Source organism: Phocoena phocoena, chromosome 14 (assembly GCF_963924675.1).
Source record: "Phocoena phocoena chromosome 14, mPhoPho1.1, whole genome shotgun sequence".
Taxonomy (NCBI): Eukaryota; Metazoa; Chordata; class Mammalia; order Artiodactyla; family Phocoenidae; genus Phocoena; species Phocoena phocoena.
The window spans coordinates 54,938,740-54,956,801 of NC_089232.1; the positions used below are offsets into that span (position 1 = coordinate 54,938,740).

Below are 18,062 nucleotides of genomic sequence, written 5' to 3' on the forward strand. Positions count from 1 at the left end.
GTTTCCCTACCCCTGAAATGTATATGGGAGGCCCATTATATTCTAATTTTTAGGAAACATTATTTTCAGTATCATCGCCCTTGTAGGGATCATAAAAATTATGGCCAATGTGTACGGAGCACTTAACTCCATGCCAAGCACTGTGCCAAGCATTTTGCACGCATTAGTGAAGAAGGTACTAGTGGTTCTTCATTTTAGACGTGAGGGAACTGAGGAACAGAGAGAACTGCCCGACGTCACTTGTACAGTAAGAGAGCAGAGCCCGCGCTCTCCAGCCACCTCCAGCGTGGACCCGCAGCACACTCAGGCCTGAGTCAGGAAAACCACTCCTTGTCTCCGGGATGATGCCTTAGAGCCCTATGTTGATTCAGCTTCCCGGGCTTCTGCCCCTGCTGCAGAATCCCCAGGCCTCAAAGAGGGATCCCCCTTCCCAGTAGCTTCGCAATCACATGCTTTTATGGGGACTTCCTTGCCTGCACTGCTATCTCCCGTCTCCGGAGTGTGTGGAATAATATGAGAGCGTACCCAGGGCTAGTTACTAGAAAGAGAAAGCTTAACGCTCCCGGGCAGCTACCTGCCCTTTTTCCCTTTGAAAGTGGACCTACAGCCACTGCATGAAAGACTTCCTAATACCAGGCTGCTGGTAACCGCATTTTGTGGTTTCTTTGTTAGTTGGCATTTATAGTTCGGATCTCATCATTCTGCCAAGTGCAATAAACATTTTGTTTTAACTAGAATGTAACTTTTATTATTGTTATTATTTTTCTTCTAAATGCCTTAAAAGTGACCAGCTTGTGAGCATGAAGTCAGGATCCCTAAATAGTCTGAATGCCAAGTCAGTGTGCCTTGTAGATCAGTACAAGATTAGAAGACAGGCTCTCATTTTTTACTGCTTGTGTTTATATCATGGAAGTTCGGTAACATAAGCCCTCCCAAAGGCCAGCTTAGATGTTGATGGTGGTTAAGTGGTAAAAATCTGTGAGAAGCATTCAGTGATGCCTTGTATTTGTACTGCCTTGAACATGAATAATATATGTGTGACAAGAATAAATATAAGGTCAATGATTTTTTTTGACATATTATAACTTCCTTTACCTAAGTTCCTGGGAAATATAGCCAAACAATTACAGAGAATAAAAACATTGGCAACTTACAAACACCTGCTTTGATTATTTGGTCTAATTAGGTTAAATTTAACCAATCCCATCTGAACAAATTGAAAACAATTCTTATCTGTTCCCGCGGTCATGCACTTTTATCGGTGTTGGATGCAGATGTGTTTAATATGACACAGTTGATGCTATTCTCTCAGCTCTGGGTGGGAGATAAAAGGGAATTGAGAACATATTTTTAGAGTCTTCTAGGGACTTTGTATTTATGGGTCTGCAGCTATGAAATTTCAAAAAAAAAAAATAGACTTTGTTATCAATAAGTTAGTTGCCTTTCTCCAAAACACTGGGACTGTCATTTGAACTGTTGCTTTTGCCAAAAGTCTCTTTCCCAGGGAACAGTGAGCTCCTAAAATGAGCAGATGATTCCTAGCTACCATTCAGAAAGAATAATACAGGATGTGTTATTAGATTGCTAGGTTCATGTGGTATTGACCCCTTGTTAATTCCAAGCCCGGTGCTGAGTACAGTGGCCCACAATTCTTAGAATTTTAGAGTTTAGAGATCATTTCATCAGTAAGTAGAGTGGAAACTGTAACAATTAAGTGACTTGCCCAAGGTCACACAGCTGGTTAGTGAAAAAGTCAAGCTTTCCTGGCTCCTGGTCCACTGCCCATTTCTGTGACCAGAGTTAATAGTGTTGAGAGTTGGGCCAAGTGTCTGGATCTGTAACAGAACCACGTCATGAAACCTTCGTACTCACATTTCCACCCCAGGAGTCAAATACTGTTCCAGTGGGCAGCTGGGGTCTCAGAACATCCGTGATTTCAGTCTTCTATGTGTTCCTGTCTTGCCCTACTCTAACCCCAGTCCTCACAGATAATCTGAAACTAGTTGCCCATGTCAGTTAAATTAGTTAAGCAAGAAGTTTCTGAAAGCTTATTCTAAACATTTCATGTAAATGGAATCATACAACATATAGCCTTTTGTGTCTGGATTCTCTCACTTAAAGTTTTCAAGGTTCATCCATTTTGTAGCATGAGTCTTTTCTTTTTTTATGACTGAATGATATTCCATTGTTAGATATCCCATGTTTTGTTTCATCAGTTGATGGACGTTTGGATTGTTTACACTTTTTGGCTGTTATGAATAATAATGCTATGAAGATCCATGGACAGGTTTTTTTTTTTTTTTTTTTTTTTTTTTTTTTTTTTTGCGGTATGTGGGCCTCTCACTGTTGTGGCCTCTCCCGTTGCGGAGCACAGGCTCCGGACACGCAGACTCAGCGGCCATGGCTCACGGGCCCAGCCAGTCTGCGGCATGTGGGATCTTCCCGGACCGGGGCACGAACCCGTGTCCCCTGCATCGGCAGGCGGACTCTCAACCACTGCGCCACCAGGGAAGCCCCCATGGACAGGTTTTTGTGGGGATATATGCTTTCAGTTCTCCTGGGTATTTACCTAGGAGTAGAACTGCTGGGCCATGTGCCAACTCTAAGTTTAAGTTTTTGAGGAATTGCCAAACTTTTCCCAAAGAGACTGCACCATTTTACATTCCCACTGGCAATGTATGAGGTTTCCAATTTCTCCACATCCTTGACAATACTTGTTATTGTCCATCTATTGATTATAGCCATCCTAGTGGGTATAAAGTAGTATTTCATTGTGCTTTTGATTTGCATTTCCCTAATAGCTAATGATGTTGGGCATCTTTTCTAATGCTAATGAGCCATTTTGTACACCTTCTTTAGAGAAATGTCTGTTCTGATCCTCTGTGTTGTTTGTCTTTTCATTCTTGAGTTGTAAGAATTCTTTATATATTCTGGATATTAATTCCTTATCAGATATACGATTTGCAAATATTTTCTCCCATTCTGTGCACTGACTTTTGACTTTTGTGATAATGTCCTTTAATGTACAAAAATTTTTAGTTTTGATGAAGTCCAACCTGCTTTTTCTTTTGTTCCTTATACTTTTAATGTCATATCTAAGAAACTGTTGCCTAATCCGAGGTCACAAAAACTTGTATACATTTTCTTCTTAAGAATTTAATAGTTCTGTGTCTTAACTTTTCGGTTTCTGAGCCATTTTGAGTTAATTTTTGTATTTGGTGTGAGGTACAGGTCCAGCCTCATCCTTTTGCATGTGACTATCCATTTGTCCCAGCACTCTTTGTTTAAAAGACTTCACCTTTCCCCATTGAATTGTCTTGGCACCTTGGTCAGTCAGAAAATCAAGTGACCATAAATACATGGATTTTCTGGACTCTCAGTTCTATTTCATTGATCTGTATGTCTGTCTTTATACCAGGACCACACTGTCTTGATTATCGTTGCTTTATGATAACTTGAAATCAGGATGTGTGAGTCCTCCAGCTTTGTTCTTTGTTTTCAAGATCATGTTGGCTGAGTCCTTACATTTTCATTCAGATTTTAGGGTCAGCTTGTCAACTTCTGGAAAAAGAAAAGTCAATTAGGATTTTGATAGGTATTATGTTAAATCTGTAGTTCAATTTGAGGAGTATTGTCACTATAATAATATTATATCTTCAGATATTCAGATCAGAACACAGGGTGTCCTTCCATTTATTTAGGTCTTCAATTTTTTTCAGTGATGTTTTGTAATTTTCAGTGTACACCTCATGAACATCTTTTGTTAAATAATTTATTCCTGTTTTATTATTTTTGATGCTGTTGTAAATGAAATTATTTTCTTAATTTCAATTTTGGATTGTCTGTTGCTACTACACAGAACTGTAGTTGATATTTGTATATTGATCTTTTATCCCATGACCTTATTGAACTTACTTTTGTTTGTTTGTCTGTTTTTGTGGACTTAGAACTTTCTGTATATGAAATCATGTCCTGTGCAATAGAGATAGGTTTTACTTCTTCCTCTCCAATCTGGATGCCTTTTATTTATTTTTCTTGCCTGATCACCCTGGCTAGAACTTCCAGTACAATGTTGAATGGAAGTGCCTTGTTCCTGATCTTAGGAGGAGAGCTTTTAGACTTTCACCATTAAATATGGTGTTAGCTGTGGGTTTTTCATAGATGCCCTTTATCAGGTTGAAGAAGTCCCTTCTGTTTCTTGCTTGTTGAGTGTTTTTATCATAAAAGAGTGTTGGATTTTGTCAAATTCTTTTTCTGCATCTAATGAGATGATCGTATAATTTTTGTCCTTGATTAATGTGATGTGTCATGACTTTTTCTTGCTGAGTAGTATTCCATTATATGCATGTGTTGTTTATATTAATTCACCAGTTGAAATACATTTTTTGGAAATTGTGGATAATGCAGCTCTGGTAGCATTATTCCACTTTTTGGAAATTGTGAATAATGCAGCTCTGAGCATAGAAGTATTTGTGTGGCCATATGTTTTTATCCTTCATAAGTAAAACCTAGGAAAGGAATTACTAGGTCATATGATAAGGATTCTTTAGGTAATAAGAAACTGCCAAACTGCTTTCCAAAGGGCCTTACCACTTTGCATCCCCAGGAACAATGTATGAGAGGCCCAGTTATTCTGCATCCTCATCTAGATGTGGTATTGCCCCTCTTGTTAATTTTAGCCATTCTGGTACATGTGTAGTGGTGTCTCACTGTGATTTTAATTTGCATTTCCCTAATGACCAGTTATGCTGAGTACCTTTTCGTGTACCATATTTGCCATACATATATCTTTCTTGGTAAAGTGTCTATTCAAATCTCTCGCACATTTCTTTTTTAAATTGTGTTTTTCTTATTATTGAGTAGTGAAAGTTCTGTGTTCTGGATATAAGTATTTTATACAAACATTTGTTAAAGATTTTCTACCTATCTGTTGCTTGTCTTTTTTCTTAACAATGTCTTTTTTTTTTTTGCGGTACGCGGGCCTCTCACTGTTGTGGCCTCTCCCGTTGCGGAGCACAGGCTCCGGACGTGAAGGCTCAGCGGCCATGGCTCACAGGCCCAGCCGCTCCACGGCATGTGGGATCTTCCCGGACCCGGGCACGAACCCGTGTCCCCTGCATCAGCAGGCGGACTCACAACCACTGCGCCACCAAGGAAAACCTTAACAATGTCTTTTGAAGAGCAACTGTTTTTAATTTTGATGAAGTCTGATTTATCCATTTTCTCTGTGTCTTATGCTTTTTGTGCCCTAGTAAAGAAGTCTTTGCCTATCCTAAGGTCACAATGATGTTCTCTCAGGTTTTCTTCTAAAGTTTGCTTTGTTTTTTTTTTTCCTTTTTTTTGGCCGTGCCGCGCGGCATGTGGGATCTTAGTTCCCCGACCAGGGATTGAACCCCCAACCCCCTGCATTGGAAGCGTGGCATCTTAACCACTGGACCGCCAGAGAGGTCCCAAGTTTTCTTCTAAAGTTTGCTATTTAAGGTTTTACATTTAGATCCATGGTCCACTTTAAGCTAATTTTCGTGTATGTCATGAGATAAGGTCAAAGTTCTCTTTTTTTGTTTTTTTTCATATGAATATCCAGTTGTTCTGGCTCAGCAAGATCTCTGGGCTCTGGGTTCCCCCTCTCTGTGCTGGAGCATGGAAGTTGCCTCTAGGTAGTAGTCCAGGGCAACTATAAGGCCTACCTTGTTTGTTTCCTTCTCTCAGGGAAACATACTACTCATGTCTGATGTTTAAAAACGATAGTTTCATACATTTGTCTAGTTTTCTAGTTGTTTATGGCAAAGGGCAATTTCTGTAGCAGTTAAACTTTCATGGGTTAAAGCAGAAATCACTTTCATCACTTTGTTTTGAAACCTCTTAGTTCCTCAATTGCAAAGTGGGGATAATACCTTCAGAGGATTGAGGTGAAGGTCACATGAAAAAAATTGTAAAAACTCCATGAAAAGTAACACAAAAGGAAAAATCCAACACTGTAAGAAAAGCAGCTATTAGGAAGTAATATTGGTAGCAAGAACAAAGAAATGAATGGTCATCTCATCCAGAGGAGGAGACAGAGCTTCTGCTGGTCCCATGGCCAGGTATGCTTACTCCCAGACTCACCTCCATTGCCCATCTGGCAGAATTTACTTAATTCCTCCCTGGCTGGGGCCAGACTTCACATTAAGTAGCATTTGCAGTCCAGCCAGACTCTCTTGGGTTTGCCAGCTGTAAACTATACCTTGTAGCATCATTCCCAGAGACATTGATGTAGTCCAGTGGTGCCAGGAACCTCTTCAGTCTTAGAGTCTGTTTCTTCCAGAACTGTAAACTGTAGTGCTGGCAAGGGATTGAAATCAGTGGTCCTAGTCTCTCATTACAGGTGAGACAACAGAGGTAAGCCCCAGTTATTTAAAGGAGTCTTCCCAGCCAGCTACCAAGACTCTCAAGTTGATTTCACACTATATCTCATTGCCTAAGGGTGGAAGAGAAGCCTGAGGTCCTTTGTGGGGAAAAGGTTAAATTAAACAGGGATGTCTAAGGTGTGATGATAAGGAAGTTTCTGATTTCCCAGTCTTGTCCTTAGGAGCAATTCGCTGACAAAGAATCCAAAGCAGTGTATTACTTAGAAGTAATTTTATGTTTGTGTCTTTGGGTTGTCATGTGTTTATCCACAAGTATTTCCTGACTTCCTCCCAGTGTTGGGCAGAAGCAGGGATGGGATGATGGGTGGAGGTGAGAAGTAAAAACTGCTGGTCCCACCCAGTGCCTGATGAGCTCATTTTTAGCCTACCCAAATCCTTTCAGAGCTCTTCTGACTCTGTGTTGTCCAAGCCACTGGGACTGTGCCTATTTTACGGGTTGACTAGAGAGTCCTTCAAATAGTATTCTCAGAAACTCTTCCTTCTTCCTCAACAGCAGATAAGGAATTCTGTGCTTAAAAAAATACTTTGAGAATAGGCTGGGACAAGGGAAAGGGGGAATGTTTTCAAAGGGGTGTGTGTCAGGCACCATACCTATGAAAGCCGGGCATGAGACCTAGAGACCTAGGAGTCCAGAGACCTAGAAACAAAAGTAGGCAAGAAATAAACAACTAGTACCAGTTCAGGGCACTTCTCTAGACAAAGTTAGTCTCCAAACCCTTCCACTAGGTCATTCTACATGTTTGTAACTGGAAGGGCCCCTCGGGTCTGGATTACAGTTTACTGGGAGGGGCAGAGGATTAAATAGAAGAATGGAATTTCCCTTCGATAAGGAGAAGCCAAGATTTATTAAATCAGTTGATTTGTTGTTGATGTTGTTGTAGTTCCTATGGTTTCCTTTTCTCTACAAATACAGGTTTTTTTAAACCGAGAAATAACATAACAGGACATTAACATTCACGGAGTGTACAAATTATCGTCTGTGATTATTTTTAGAACCAGTTTATCAACTGTTCCAGATAAGAACTTTTGTTGGATCTGATTACAGATCTCTCTAACCAGAGCTACAGATCTTTGAAACAGAAAAAGTTGGCCCTTTCATTATGCCTTAAAAGTAAAATCTGCTTCGTATTTCCTCACTCTCTACTTCTTTAAGGAGGGTAGAGATTCTGAGGGGGGGAAGGATAGGGGAAATTTCTACAAAATTTTCTTGACCAAATGGTATCAGAGAATTCAGAACCATTACAATATATGAAAGAGAAATTCATTTGTTCATTTATTCATTCAAGCCGGAGGGAACAGCATGTGCAAGGTCAGGCAGAAAACAGAACATTCTTCTGAGGCTCAGTCAGTGGCAAGTGACCACCATAGTGGCACAATCAGTATCATTGCCATTTACATGGTATCCACAGTAAGTGACTTGCTCCATAGCAGTGAAACTATTTTTTTTTTTTGTTTTGTTGGTCCTTTCAGTCCTGAGGAGGATCCTTCCCCCTTTATGGATTCTGATTGCTGCTTACAAGTAGAACACGTTTGCTGTGATTATTGGGGTTTTAGCTTCTCCCATAACCATCTCTGCTGGGGCCAAGAAAACTCTGTCAATTTGGGCCTGTACACTTACTCCCTCTGGCCCCTTTTATTTTGGCCAGCTCAGCACAAAGCAATCAGGCTATCTTGGTTCGTGACATTAACAGCGAAGGCCAGGAACTATGTAATGTTCAGGAGCTCTTTGGTTGAGCACTAGATGAAGGGGTTGACATATGATGAGGGGCCATGGTGTACGAAAACAAACACCATTAAACACTAGAATTACACACGTTCGGCATGGCAAGATGTTTACACTATGAGAAGCACGGGGATCTCAGATGGTCTGAAGTAGTGGTTCTTAAAGTGTGGTCCCTGCATCAGCAGCAGCATCGCCCAGGATTTGTTAGAAGTGTGATTTGGGGGGCCCCGTCCCAGACCTACTGAATCAGGAACTCTGGAGGTGAGTACGCCGAAGTTTGAGAGCCAGTCGTCTAAGGTAACAGCACAGCCACCATCCTGGGGATATTCTCAGTGATTGGAATGTCAGGTGAAACTGCCCTCTCGCTTTTAATTGTTATTTTTCTTTTTTTTGCAATACACGGGCCTCTCGCTGTTGTGGCCTCTCCCGTTGTGGAGCACAGGCTCCGGACGCGCAGGCTCAGTGGCCATGGCTCACGGGCCTAGCCGCTCCGCGGCATGTGGGATCTTCCCAGACCGGGGCACGAACCCATGTCCCCTGCATCGGCAGGTGGACTCTCAACCACTGGGCCACCAGGGAAGCCCTTAATTGTTATTTTTCAATCTCTTTCTCTCTGTTTGCCGAGTACTTAGAGTTAAATTCACCTAAATTAAATGCTCTTATGGTGAAACTCCACTATATCCATAATTATGTGGTAATGATATCATCCACATCCACATTGTTTTCCAGAATGCTCTTGTCAAAGCTATTTAGATTAACACGAATCTTTTAAAATTACGTTGATTTTTTTTTTTTTTTTTTTTAACAAACCTGTAGCTCAGAAAATCAAAGATAAATGCCCCGTGGGCCTGCCCTTTGGGGCTGTGTTCCTCCTTTGGGGAGGAGACTTACTTCACTAAATAATAGAACAGGATTTGGGAACTAGGAGCTGACCATGCTCTAGGTAGTGCTGCTTTTTAAATCCTCTTTCAGCAGCCTGGGTTGATGTTAGCGCCCTACCTTGGTTGGTTAGAGAATGGCAGCTTTGAAATCCAGTTAATTTAGCAGTCACTGTTCAGGTTGCAGACATAACACTGAAATCTGCAACTCGCCAAAGAACTAAAACTGCTAAAATAACACATCTGAGATTCCCAGAGGGAATTGTGTGAATGGACCACTTTGCTCCTTCTCACAGACACTCTACTCGCTGTCCTGAGGGACTCGGCAAAGTCCCTTCATTCCTCTCTAGGACACCTCTGTTCAGGCTGGGCATGTTCTCCAAACACATCAACCTCAGGAAACTTGATCAACTTCTCCAAAGCTGCAGTTCCCTAATGCTACTCCCTGATGATATTTTCACAATAAAACTATAGCAAAATGACAACTATAGCAAATTTTTCTTTAAACCACATTTTTTTAAAGAATTGTCCTTTATGATGACACTAGGAATCTATGACTTTTTTGGTGTTCAGATAGCCTTTCTTTCATGAAATAATAGATGGTAGGTTTTTAACATTCTTTCTTTACAAAATAAAATGTTGGCAACTTATACCAGCCTGTCACATTGTTTTTGATATTTGATTGATTCTTGAATTCCAAACTTGAGAATTATTTCTCCATTGAACCGGGACATAGCACAGCAGGAGGTATTGTCTTTCCAAGTGAATCCAGCCAATAAGCCATTCCTTTGAAGGCTAGAAATATGCTTGCTCTAAAGAAGAAAAAAAGAAGTTAATTCCAAAAGTGAAATCAAATTGGATGTTTAGAATCAGTCACACATACTTGGGTGACTAAAATGACTACACTGTTGGGAAAATCCAAAGATATTCCAAACAAGGAGGGCTGGGAAAAAACTGCAATTAACAAGAGTTTATAAAAATCATCTAAATAATGAAAAATAAGATGGGGCGATTAAAGGGGAGGGACTTGATTCTTTAATTGGAACACTTGACTTTCCAGGAAAGATAGAAAGGAGGCAACCCAAAGCTGGCAAAATTGAAATTGCAAGTAGAAAAGTTATCTTCTAGAGAAGAGAGTTGCCAGACCTCAGACTGAAGAAGAACTAAGTGCCATCAAAGAACTAACTTGACTTTTTTTGTATCGTTTGTTTGTTTGTTTGTTTGTTTGTTTTGTATCTTGTGGACAGCAGGCCCTCACAAAAATGGAAACAAGTACTTGGTGTTGATCTCAACTTTGAAATGCGTTTGGTAGGGCAGGACACAAAACTGTGCTTCACTAGGAAGAAATCCTGGTTGTGAGATCCATTTGGTGAGCTCTACGTGCTGTGGGGTGCAGAGCCCATAAAACAGTAGCTGTGACCTCAGCTGAACAATAGAATCACCTGGGTCACCTTGAAACCAGGCTCGCCCCAGAGATGCAATCAAGTGTCCCCTGACATAAGTGTTTTTCTAAAACTCTCCAGATAAATTTAATGTACCTCCCGGGCTGAGAAACTGCTGTGCTAGAGGGGAAAGCAATACATCCTTTTTAGTCACTGCTGCTGCTCGTGTTTCTAATCCCAACCTCCTGTTCTGCCCAGAGAGCCCCTCACTCTGGCAGAGGGGCAGAGGGTGTTCTGTGGTCCACATCTAAATGGGAACTCCATGAGAGCAGAGCCTGGTCTTTCTAATTCACTGCTACACCCTAGCCCTAGAACAGAACCTGTATATAATGAGCCAGTATCAAAGGCCTGCCTGCAAGGGGCCTTTATAGAGTTTATTCATTCTTTTGAATTCTTGGGGGTTTCCCCTCCTTTGATGTTTTTATTGGTAAGAGAAAATGGGGGGCAGTGAACTTTCTAGTTCTTCACTGTGGTGAAGTACTGGGCTGGAATCAGCTGTGCTCTTTGGAACTGCAGCCCCTACTACCCATCCCGAAAACCCTGTGAGCCCCTATGAAAGTCGTAGCCGAGGAGTGTGGTTCTCAGCTGGGGCACAGAGCAGAATTACCTGTTCTTAAGACTCCAGGGGCTTCCCTGGTGGCGCAGTGGTTGAGAGTCCGCCTGCCGATGCAGGGGACATGGGTTCGTGCCCCGGTCGGGGAGGATCCCACGTGCCGCGGAGCGGCTGGGCCCGTGAGCCATGGCCGCTGAGCCTGCGCGTCTGGAGCCTGTGCTCCACAGCGGGAGAGGCCACAACAATGAGAGGCCCGCGTACCGCAAAAAAAAAAAAAAAAAAAAAAGACTCCAGATGTCAGGACTTCCCTGGTGGCGCAGTGGTTGAGAATCCGCCTTCCAATACAGGGGACACGGGTTCAATCCCTGGTCGGAGAACTAAGATCCCATATGCTGCAGGGCAACAAAGTCCATGTGCGCTCTAGAACCCATGCACCAAAACTAGAGAGAAGCCTGCGCGCTGCAAGGAGAGATCCCTCATGCCTGCAGCTAAGACCGGACACACCCAAATAAGTAAATAAATATTTTTTTAAAAAAAAGACTCCAGATGTCTGTGACCAACTCCAAACCAACTGAATCAGAATCTACAAGGGTGGGATTGAGGCATGGTTGGTTTTATTAAAACCATCACCTGGGACTCCCCTGGTGTCGCAGTGGTTAAGAATCCACCTCCAATGTAGGGGACATGGGTTCGAGCCCTGGTCCGGGAAGATCCCACATGCCGCGGAGCAGCTAAGCCCATGCACCACAACTACTGAGCCTGCGCTCTAGAGCCCGTGAGCCACAACTACTGAAGCCCGGCCGCCTAGAGCCTGTGCTCCACAACAAGAGAAGCCACCGCAATGAGAAGAAGCCCATGCACCGCAACGAAGAGTAGCCACCACTCGCCGCAACTAGAGAAAGCCTGCGCACAGCAACGAAGACACAACGCAGCCAAAAATTAATTAATTAATTTAAAAAAATTTTTTTTAATTAATTAAAAGAAAAAACCATCCCCTGAGGGCAGTGGTTTTGAAGTACGTGGCCTAGCAGCAACATCACCTGGGAGCTTGTTAGAAATGCAGATTCTCAGCCCCCACCCCCGCCCTCCTGAATCAGAAACTTTGGGGGCGAGGCCCAGGCAGCAGCCTGTGATTTAACAAGCCCTCCAGGTGGTTCTGATGCTCACTCAAGTTTGAGAAACTCTGCTTTAGGACACCTCATTGGGTCTTGCTGCAGGACCAAGAACATTTTTTCTAAGCAGCAGTTTGGAGAAAGTGCCTACATGAATGTCATCTGATAGTTTCCTAGCTTGTGGCTCCGACCTAACCTCCCCTGCTGCTCCTCTATTGACACATTAATTCAGCGAACCTGTTCGCAGGTCTCTCCTGTCTACTCTCTCCCAACTCCCCTGAGCACCTGCCCTGACCCTTCCTCTCCCAGGCAGGCACCTCTGGGCAGCCTCAGTGCCCATCTTAAATAAATAAATAAATAAATAATTTGTTTATTCATTCATTCATTTATTTATGGCTGCGCGCGTCTTAGTTGCTGTGCGCGCGGGCTTTCTCTAGTTGCGGCGAGCGGGAACTACTCTTCATTGAGGTGCGAAGGCTTCTCGTTGCGATGGCTTCTCTTGTTGCGGAGCATGGGCTCTAGGCACACGGGCTCAGTAGTTGTGGCTCACAGGCTCAGTAGTTGTGGCACACGGGCTTAGTTGCTCCGCGGCATGTGGGATCTTCCCGGACCAGGGCTCGAACCCGTGTCTCCTGCATTGGCAGGCGGATTCTTAACCACTGTGCCACCAGGGAAGTCCCTGCCCATCTTAAATTTTGTTCCCTTCTGAAAGCCCCCCCCTTTTTTTTTAACTTACGATAGAAAATAAGTGCACATTGCTTTCATTTTGGTCATTCTTATGGCTTTCGTATTCCCTTTACCTACAATTCCCTGTGTGACCTTGGGCAAGTAACTTAACCTCTTTTCTCATCTGTAAAATACCAGGGAATCATAACAGCGCCTACTTCATTAAATGATTTAGTACTTGTTGAAGTGCTTAGACTAATACTCAACGAGTGTCAATTCTAAAAGTAATTATTATTCATAGCATTAAATAATGGATATATAATATTCTATAGTGTCTGGCATGTTAATACTCAATAGTTGTCAGCTCGTCTCACTAATGATTTTATGGTACTAAGCATTTTGCAATTTTAGTGGTTGTCTTTATCCTCCCGTCAGTTTTAAATCTCTTTGACAGCAGGTAATTTTTCTTTCTCAGCTCTGAATCTCTGTATCTCCGAAGTACCTACTATATACTTAATGCATGCTTATGGGATTATACTGAAGTCCACAGGCAGTGGAGGCCAAGAAGTCCCAAAGAAGCCCTTCCTGAGCAGGTGCCCCATGTCCCCTATCTTTGGGGTTGTGCCTTCAGTCCTGGGCTTCTTGATCATGTCATCCTTCCTCAAGGTCTTAAAGGAAGCAAGTGTGTCTGGGTGCCTAGCTCTTGAGTCCAGCGGACTATACACTCCGCCTGGAATACCTATAGCAGGTTCATCTGAAAATTATCCAGAATGACCAAGACAGTTCTTCCTGTTTTTAATTATGTTTTAAAGAGCATGTCTCTGAGCCATGTTTCTGACTCCTAGCCTAACAAGTGAAAACCCTTTTTGATACAGTGTTGTCCTCAGGTAGCAGTGGGTGGGAAGGCTAGGAAAGTGACACCTGGAGATCACTGGAGTGTGGTCTTCTCATTTCTAAATTATACTGGGATTAAGTTTTTAGGCATTGAAAATAGAGATGATGACACAAAAGTTGAGGATCCTGACACCTGGGGTTTTCCCTGCTGCTTTGCAAAGAAGGCTGCCCTCCTGCTGGAACTTAGACCTCAGCAGAGTCTGGGTTAAGAGCAGCGGTGTGTCTGCAAGCACAGCTAGCAGGTGGGCGGGGGGGGGGGGGTGGCCTCTAGGGGCACCATCATATAGGAGCCCAAGCCCCTCTTCTGCCTCTTTGCAGAAACTTTTTTTTAAAAAATTAATTAATTTATTATTTATTTTTGGCTGCATTGGGTCTTTGTTGCGGTGCACGGGCTTCTCATTGCGGTGGCTTCTCTTTGTTGTGGAGCACGGGCTCTAGGCGCACAGGCTTCCGTACTTGTGACTTGCAGGCTTAGTTGCTCCCGCAGCATGTGGGATCTTCCCGGACCAGGGCTCGAAGCCATGTCCCCTGCATTGGCAGGCGAGTTCTCAACCACTGCGCCACCAGGGAAGCCCCTGGAGAAACTTCTTTTTGAAACAGTTTGATGTGTAACAGGAATAGTCTATATTTTTATTATTTATTATTGCAATAATTCCTGGATTATTGCAAGCCTATGTAATACTTCAATTCCAAGTGAGTTTTTTCCAACTGTTACTTTAATCTTTTACATTTTTATTCTGTTTGTGATCGTTTTCTAGGAGTCAGTAGTGTTCACTGAGTTATGAGATATCTAAATTTCAGCAAGGCATTTGATGAAGTCTCTCCTGATGTTCTTGTAGATAACATGTGAGCAGAATGGTAGAGTTAGGAGGATTCATAACTGGGGAATACCTAGACCCTAAGAGAGCTGGTTAATGAATTGATGAGAGCTTGGAGTGGGGTGGGGGGTGGGGCAGGCAGGGAGCCAACTATAATACTCACCAAAGCCCTCTGTCCTCCACGCTGGTCCAGTCCACATCTTTAGTGATAACTTACAGCCTGCCTGTCACATTGAGGTTTACCCAGCTTCTATTGGATGATGAATGTGCTGTATGAAGAATCTGGGTTCTGGGAGGTACCCAAGACTCCTTCCCCCGCCAGTCCCCCACTGCTGCCAGTTTTATTCCTTCGATGCTTCTCAAACGCACCTTCTTCCTGTCTGTTCCTTACTTTACACCCTCATCATTTCTCTCTTCCACTACTGCAGTAGTCGTTCAGCTGGGCTCCCTGCCTCTAATATTGGCCTCTCAGCAATAAGAACACTTCAGTGGACATGTTCACCTGACCTTGTTGCTTAAAATAACCCCTCGATGGCATCCCCTTGCCTGCAGAAAAATGTCCAAGCTCCTTCACGTGGCCGAGGAGGTTCCCCATGTCCTGGACATGCTGCTGCTCTAGCCTCCTCTCCCGCTGTTCCCCACCTCGAATTCTGTGCTGAGGTCAGGCTGCCTATAGTTCCTCACGTGGTCCATTCTGTTTTATGCCTTTGAACCTTTGAACCTTTGCTTTGAACCTTTGCTTGGTGGTTCCAACGCATTCACCTCTCTCTGCCTCTTTAAGACTCAGGTGATCACTTCCACCACTATATTAGAATCACCTAGTCATTCATTTCTTTTTCTCAAATTAGAATAGAAACTCCCTGAAGGCATTATTCTTATTTCACTTAGCACCCATCACATAGTAAGCAGGCAATAAATATTTGTGATCAGAACTGAGAATACAAAAAGATCTCGGGGGCTTCCCCGGTGGCGCAGTGGTTGAGAGTCCGCCTGCCGATGCAGGGGACAAGGGTTCGTGCCCCGGTCCGGGAAGATCCCACGTGGCGCGGAGCGGCTGGGCCCGTGAGCCATGGCCGCTGAGCCTGCGCGTCCGGAGCCTGTGCTCCGCAATGGGAGAGGCCACAACAGTGAGAGGCCCGCGTACCGCAAAAAAAAAAAAAAAAAAAAAAAAAAAAAAAAAAAAAAAAAGATCTCGGCAATCTAAAAGGCAGACCATAAAATTTAACAGGGATCTGCTTCGGTTTCAAACAAACAAAGAAAACAAGTCTTGATCTAAGTCCTGAGTACAAGGTGGGAGATGGATGACTCACCACTGTCAGTGGACCATGTGAAAAAAAAAAAAAGCCTGTGGTTCAGTTGACTTTATGCTCCACATGAGTCAACGGTGTGATACAACTCCAGGAACCTCATGTGAGAACAGGGCAAGCAACAGTCCTGCTGCTCAGACCACGAGGGAGAGTCGTGTGCCCTTGTGTGGCGCCATGCCTGAAGAGGGGTGAGGCACATCCAAAGGAAGGTGGCTTAGAACAGTGAGAGAGGGTGGACCCCATCATCTGGGGACTAGTTGAAGGAAGAAGGAGTGTTTCACCTAGAGAAGACAGGGGATATAATAACTGTATTCAAATGCCTAAAGGGCTCAAAATGCAGAATTGGGCCACTGAGTGGAAACTCCAAAAAGAACTTTGTGGCAAATAGATCTGTTAACAGTGGAACAGTCTGTCTTGTGAGCTCCAAATCACTGTAGGGTTCTACCAAGAGCCTCTGAGAAAAGGTGCTGTTGAGGGGATCTGAGCCCCTGAGGGAAGCGTGGACTAGATGTTCTTTTATCCTGCTCAGCTATGAGACTTGAGGATTCAGGAGGTCACTGAGTTTATATTTATTGACTATCAGGGAGGGACGCCCGGAGCACATCTTCTGATAGGAATGCCTTCTGTCACTCTAGGGGGAAAATCATGAATTACCTAAATAGAAAGTGCTTCTGGGCCAGAAGTCTGAAGCTTAGTGGCCTACTCACTTATTACATGGTTAGTGTGAAATCTACTCAGGAATGACGTCTGGTTGTCCCACCCAGGGTATGCAGAGTCTTGTGTGTTCACCTATGTCCTTTTGTGGAAGTTTGAATAAAGTGATTGCCTCTTTTCCTTTGCTTTTTTGTTTTTTAGTTCTGGAGCATCTTGGCTTCTGGGAGGAAGTCAGAAGGATCATCTTGGAATCAGAGTTGATAACTGGATTCCCCTATACCTTCACGGTGCCAGGCCTGCCCCAGTACCTCCAGAGCCTCACCAAACTGGCCATCGCTGCAGTGTGGGCAGTAGCGGCCCAGGCTGGAGAGCAGGCAAGGGACGTTCCCATCTCCTTCTCTCGGCTGTTGGAGTCTTCCTTCCCTGAAGTGCGCCTGCTGACGCTGGAAGCCCTGTTGGAAAGGTTCTCAGCAGCAGCCTCGGGACTAGGAGAGAAGGGACTGCCGCCCTTGCTATGGAATATGGGAGGGACATTCTTGATTTTGGCTATGAAGGAAAGTCACCCAGAATGCCTCTGCAAGGTGAAGTCTCTGGTGTACTGACCATCCCTTTCCATTCCCCACAGTCTTTGGTGAGCCCACTGGAGTGATAAGGTCAGGAGGCAGGATCGGTTTTGGCATCTCCAGGATTGGAAGGAGATTCAGCATCCAAAGGGCAAGGACTCTCTCGCACGGTGCTTGGCATGGCTTCATGCATAAAAGAGCGCTGAGAAAAGTGTTTGATGATAATGGTATTGATGACAGAGATTAACCAAAGATAGAGATTGAGAGAGTAAGCAGTCTTTGCTGACATGGCTCTTTGGGGGCAGATGGTCACCTGGAAAGCATGATCAAAAGGAAAGGGCACTGACCTAGGAATATGGCATCTGCCCTCTGATCCCAGTATGCCACTGCTCTAGACTATCTTGGTCTTGCAAAGCTATTAAGGGGGAAAAAAGAAGTCAGTGGGCGCTTTTTGAAAGATAGAGTCCCTTATTGGTACAAATGATTATTATTTAGATTCTGGAGACTTTTCTCAGGGGTGTGTGTGTGTTTGTTTGTTTGTTTTCCATGGATCTGGCTCACACAGATACTGAAAATTCTCCATTGCATGGACCCCAGTGAGTGGCTTCCTCACACAGAGCGCTGTGTCCATCTAACCCCAAAGGAGTTCTTGATCTGGACAATGGATATTGCTTCCAATGAAAGGTTTGCCTCCAGTGCTCCCTGTGCAAACTTGGTACAACACATGGTCCCATCAGTCAGTTATGTAATGAACTTGAGCATAGCCCAGCCTGTGTTCTAAGCCCAAGCAATAGAATGATGTCAGAGTTCCCAGTTAGTTACCAAAAGGTAGTTGCTTCCGGATGCATTTGTATAGCCACAAGGTAGAGATTTCTAGTAGTATTCACAGCCACATGGATTACAGACTAGCTGTAAAAACCATATGTATATAAAATGTTCGATTTTATTTATTTATGTATGTATTTTCATATTTATTTATTGAAGTATAATTGACTTACAATATTATATTAGTTTCAGGGCGATTATATGTTTTGTGTGATTTCTG

The 18,062-nt window shown here is 43.5% G+C and overlaps 1 protein-coding gene across 1 annotated transcript in view; it reads left to right on the forward strand.

The window, feature by feature from the left end:
* THADA (THADA armadillo repeat containing) overlaps positions 1 to 18,062 on the forward strand; it is a 311,584-nt gene that overhangs the window by 239,351 nt on the left and 54,171 nt on the right. The window contains 2 exon segments of the mRNA XM_065890727.1: positions 16,656 to 17,035; positions 17,583 to 17,701. Of these exon segments, the coding sequence (XP_065746799.1) occupies positions 16,656 to 17,035; positions 17,583 to 17,701 (499 nt within the window).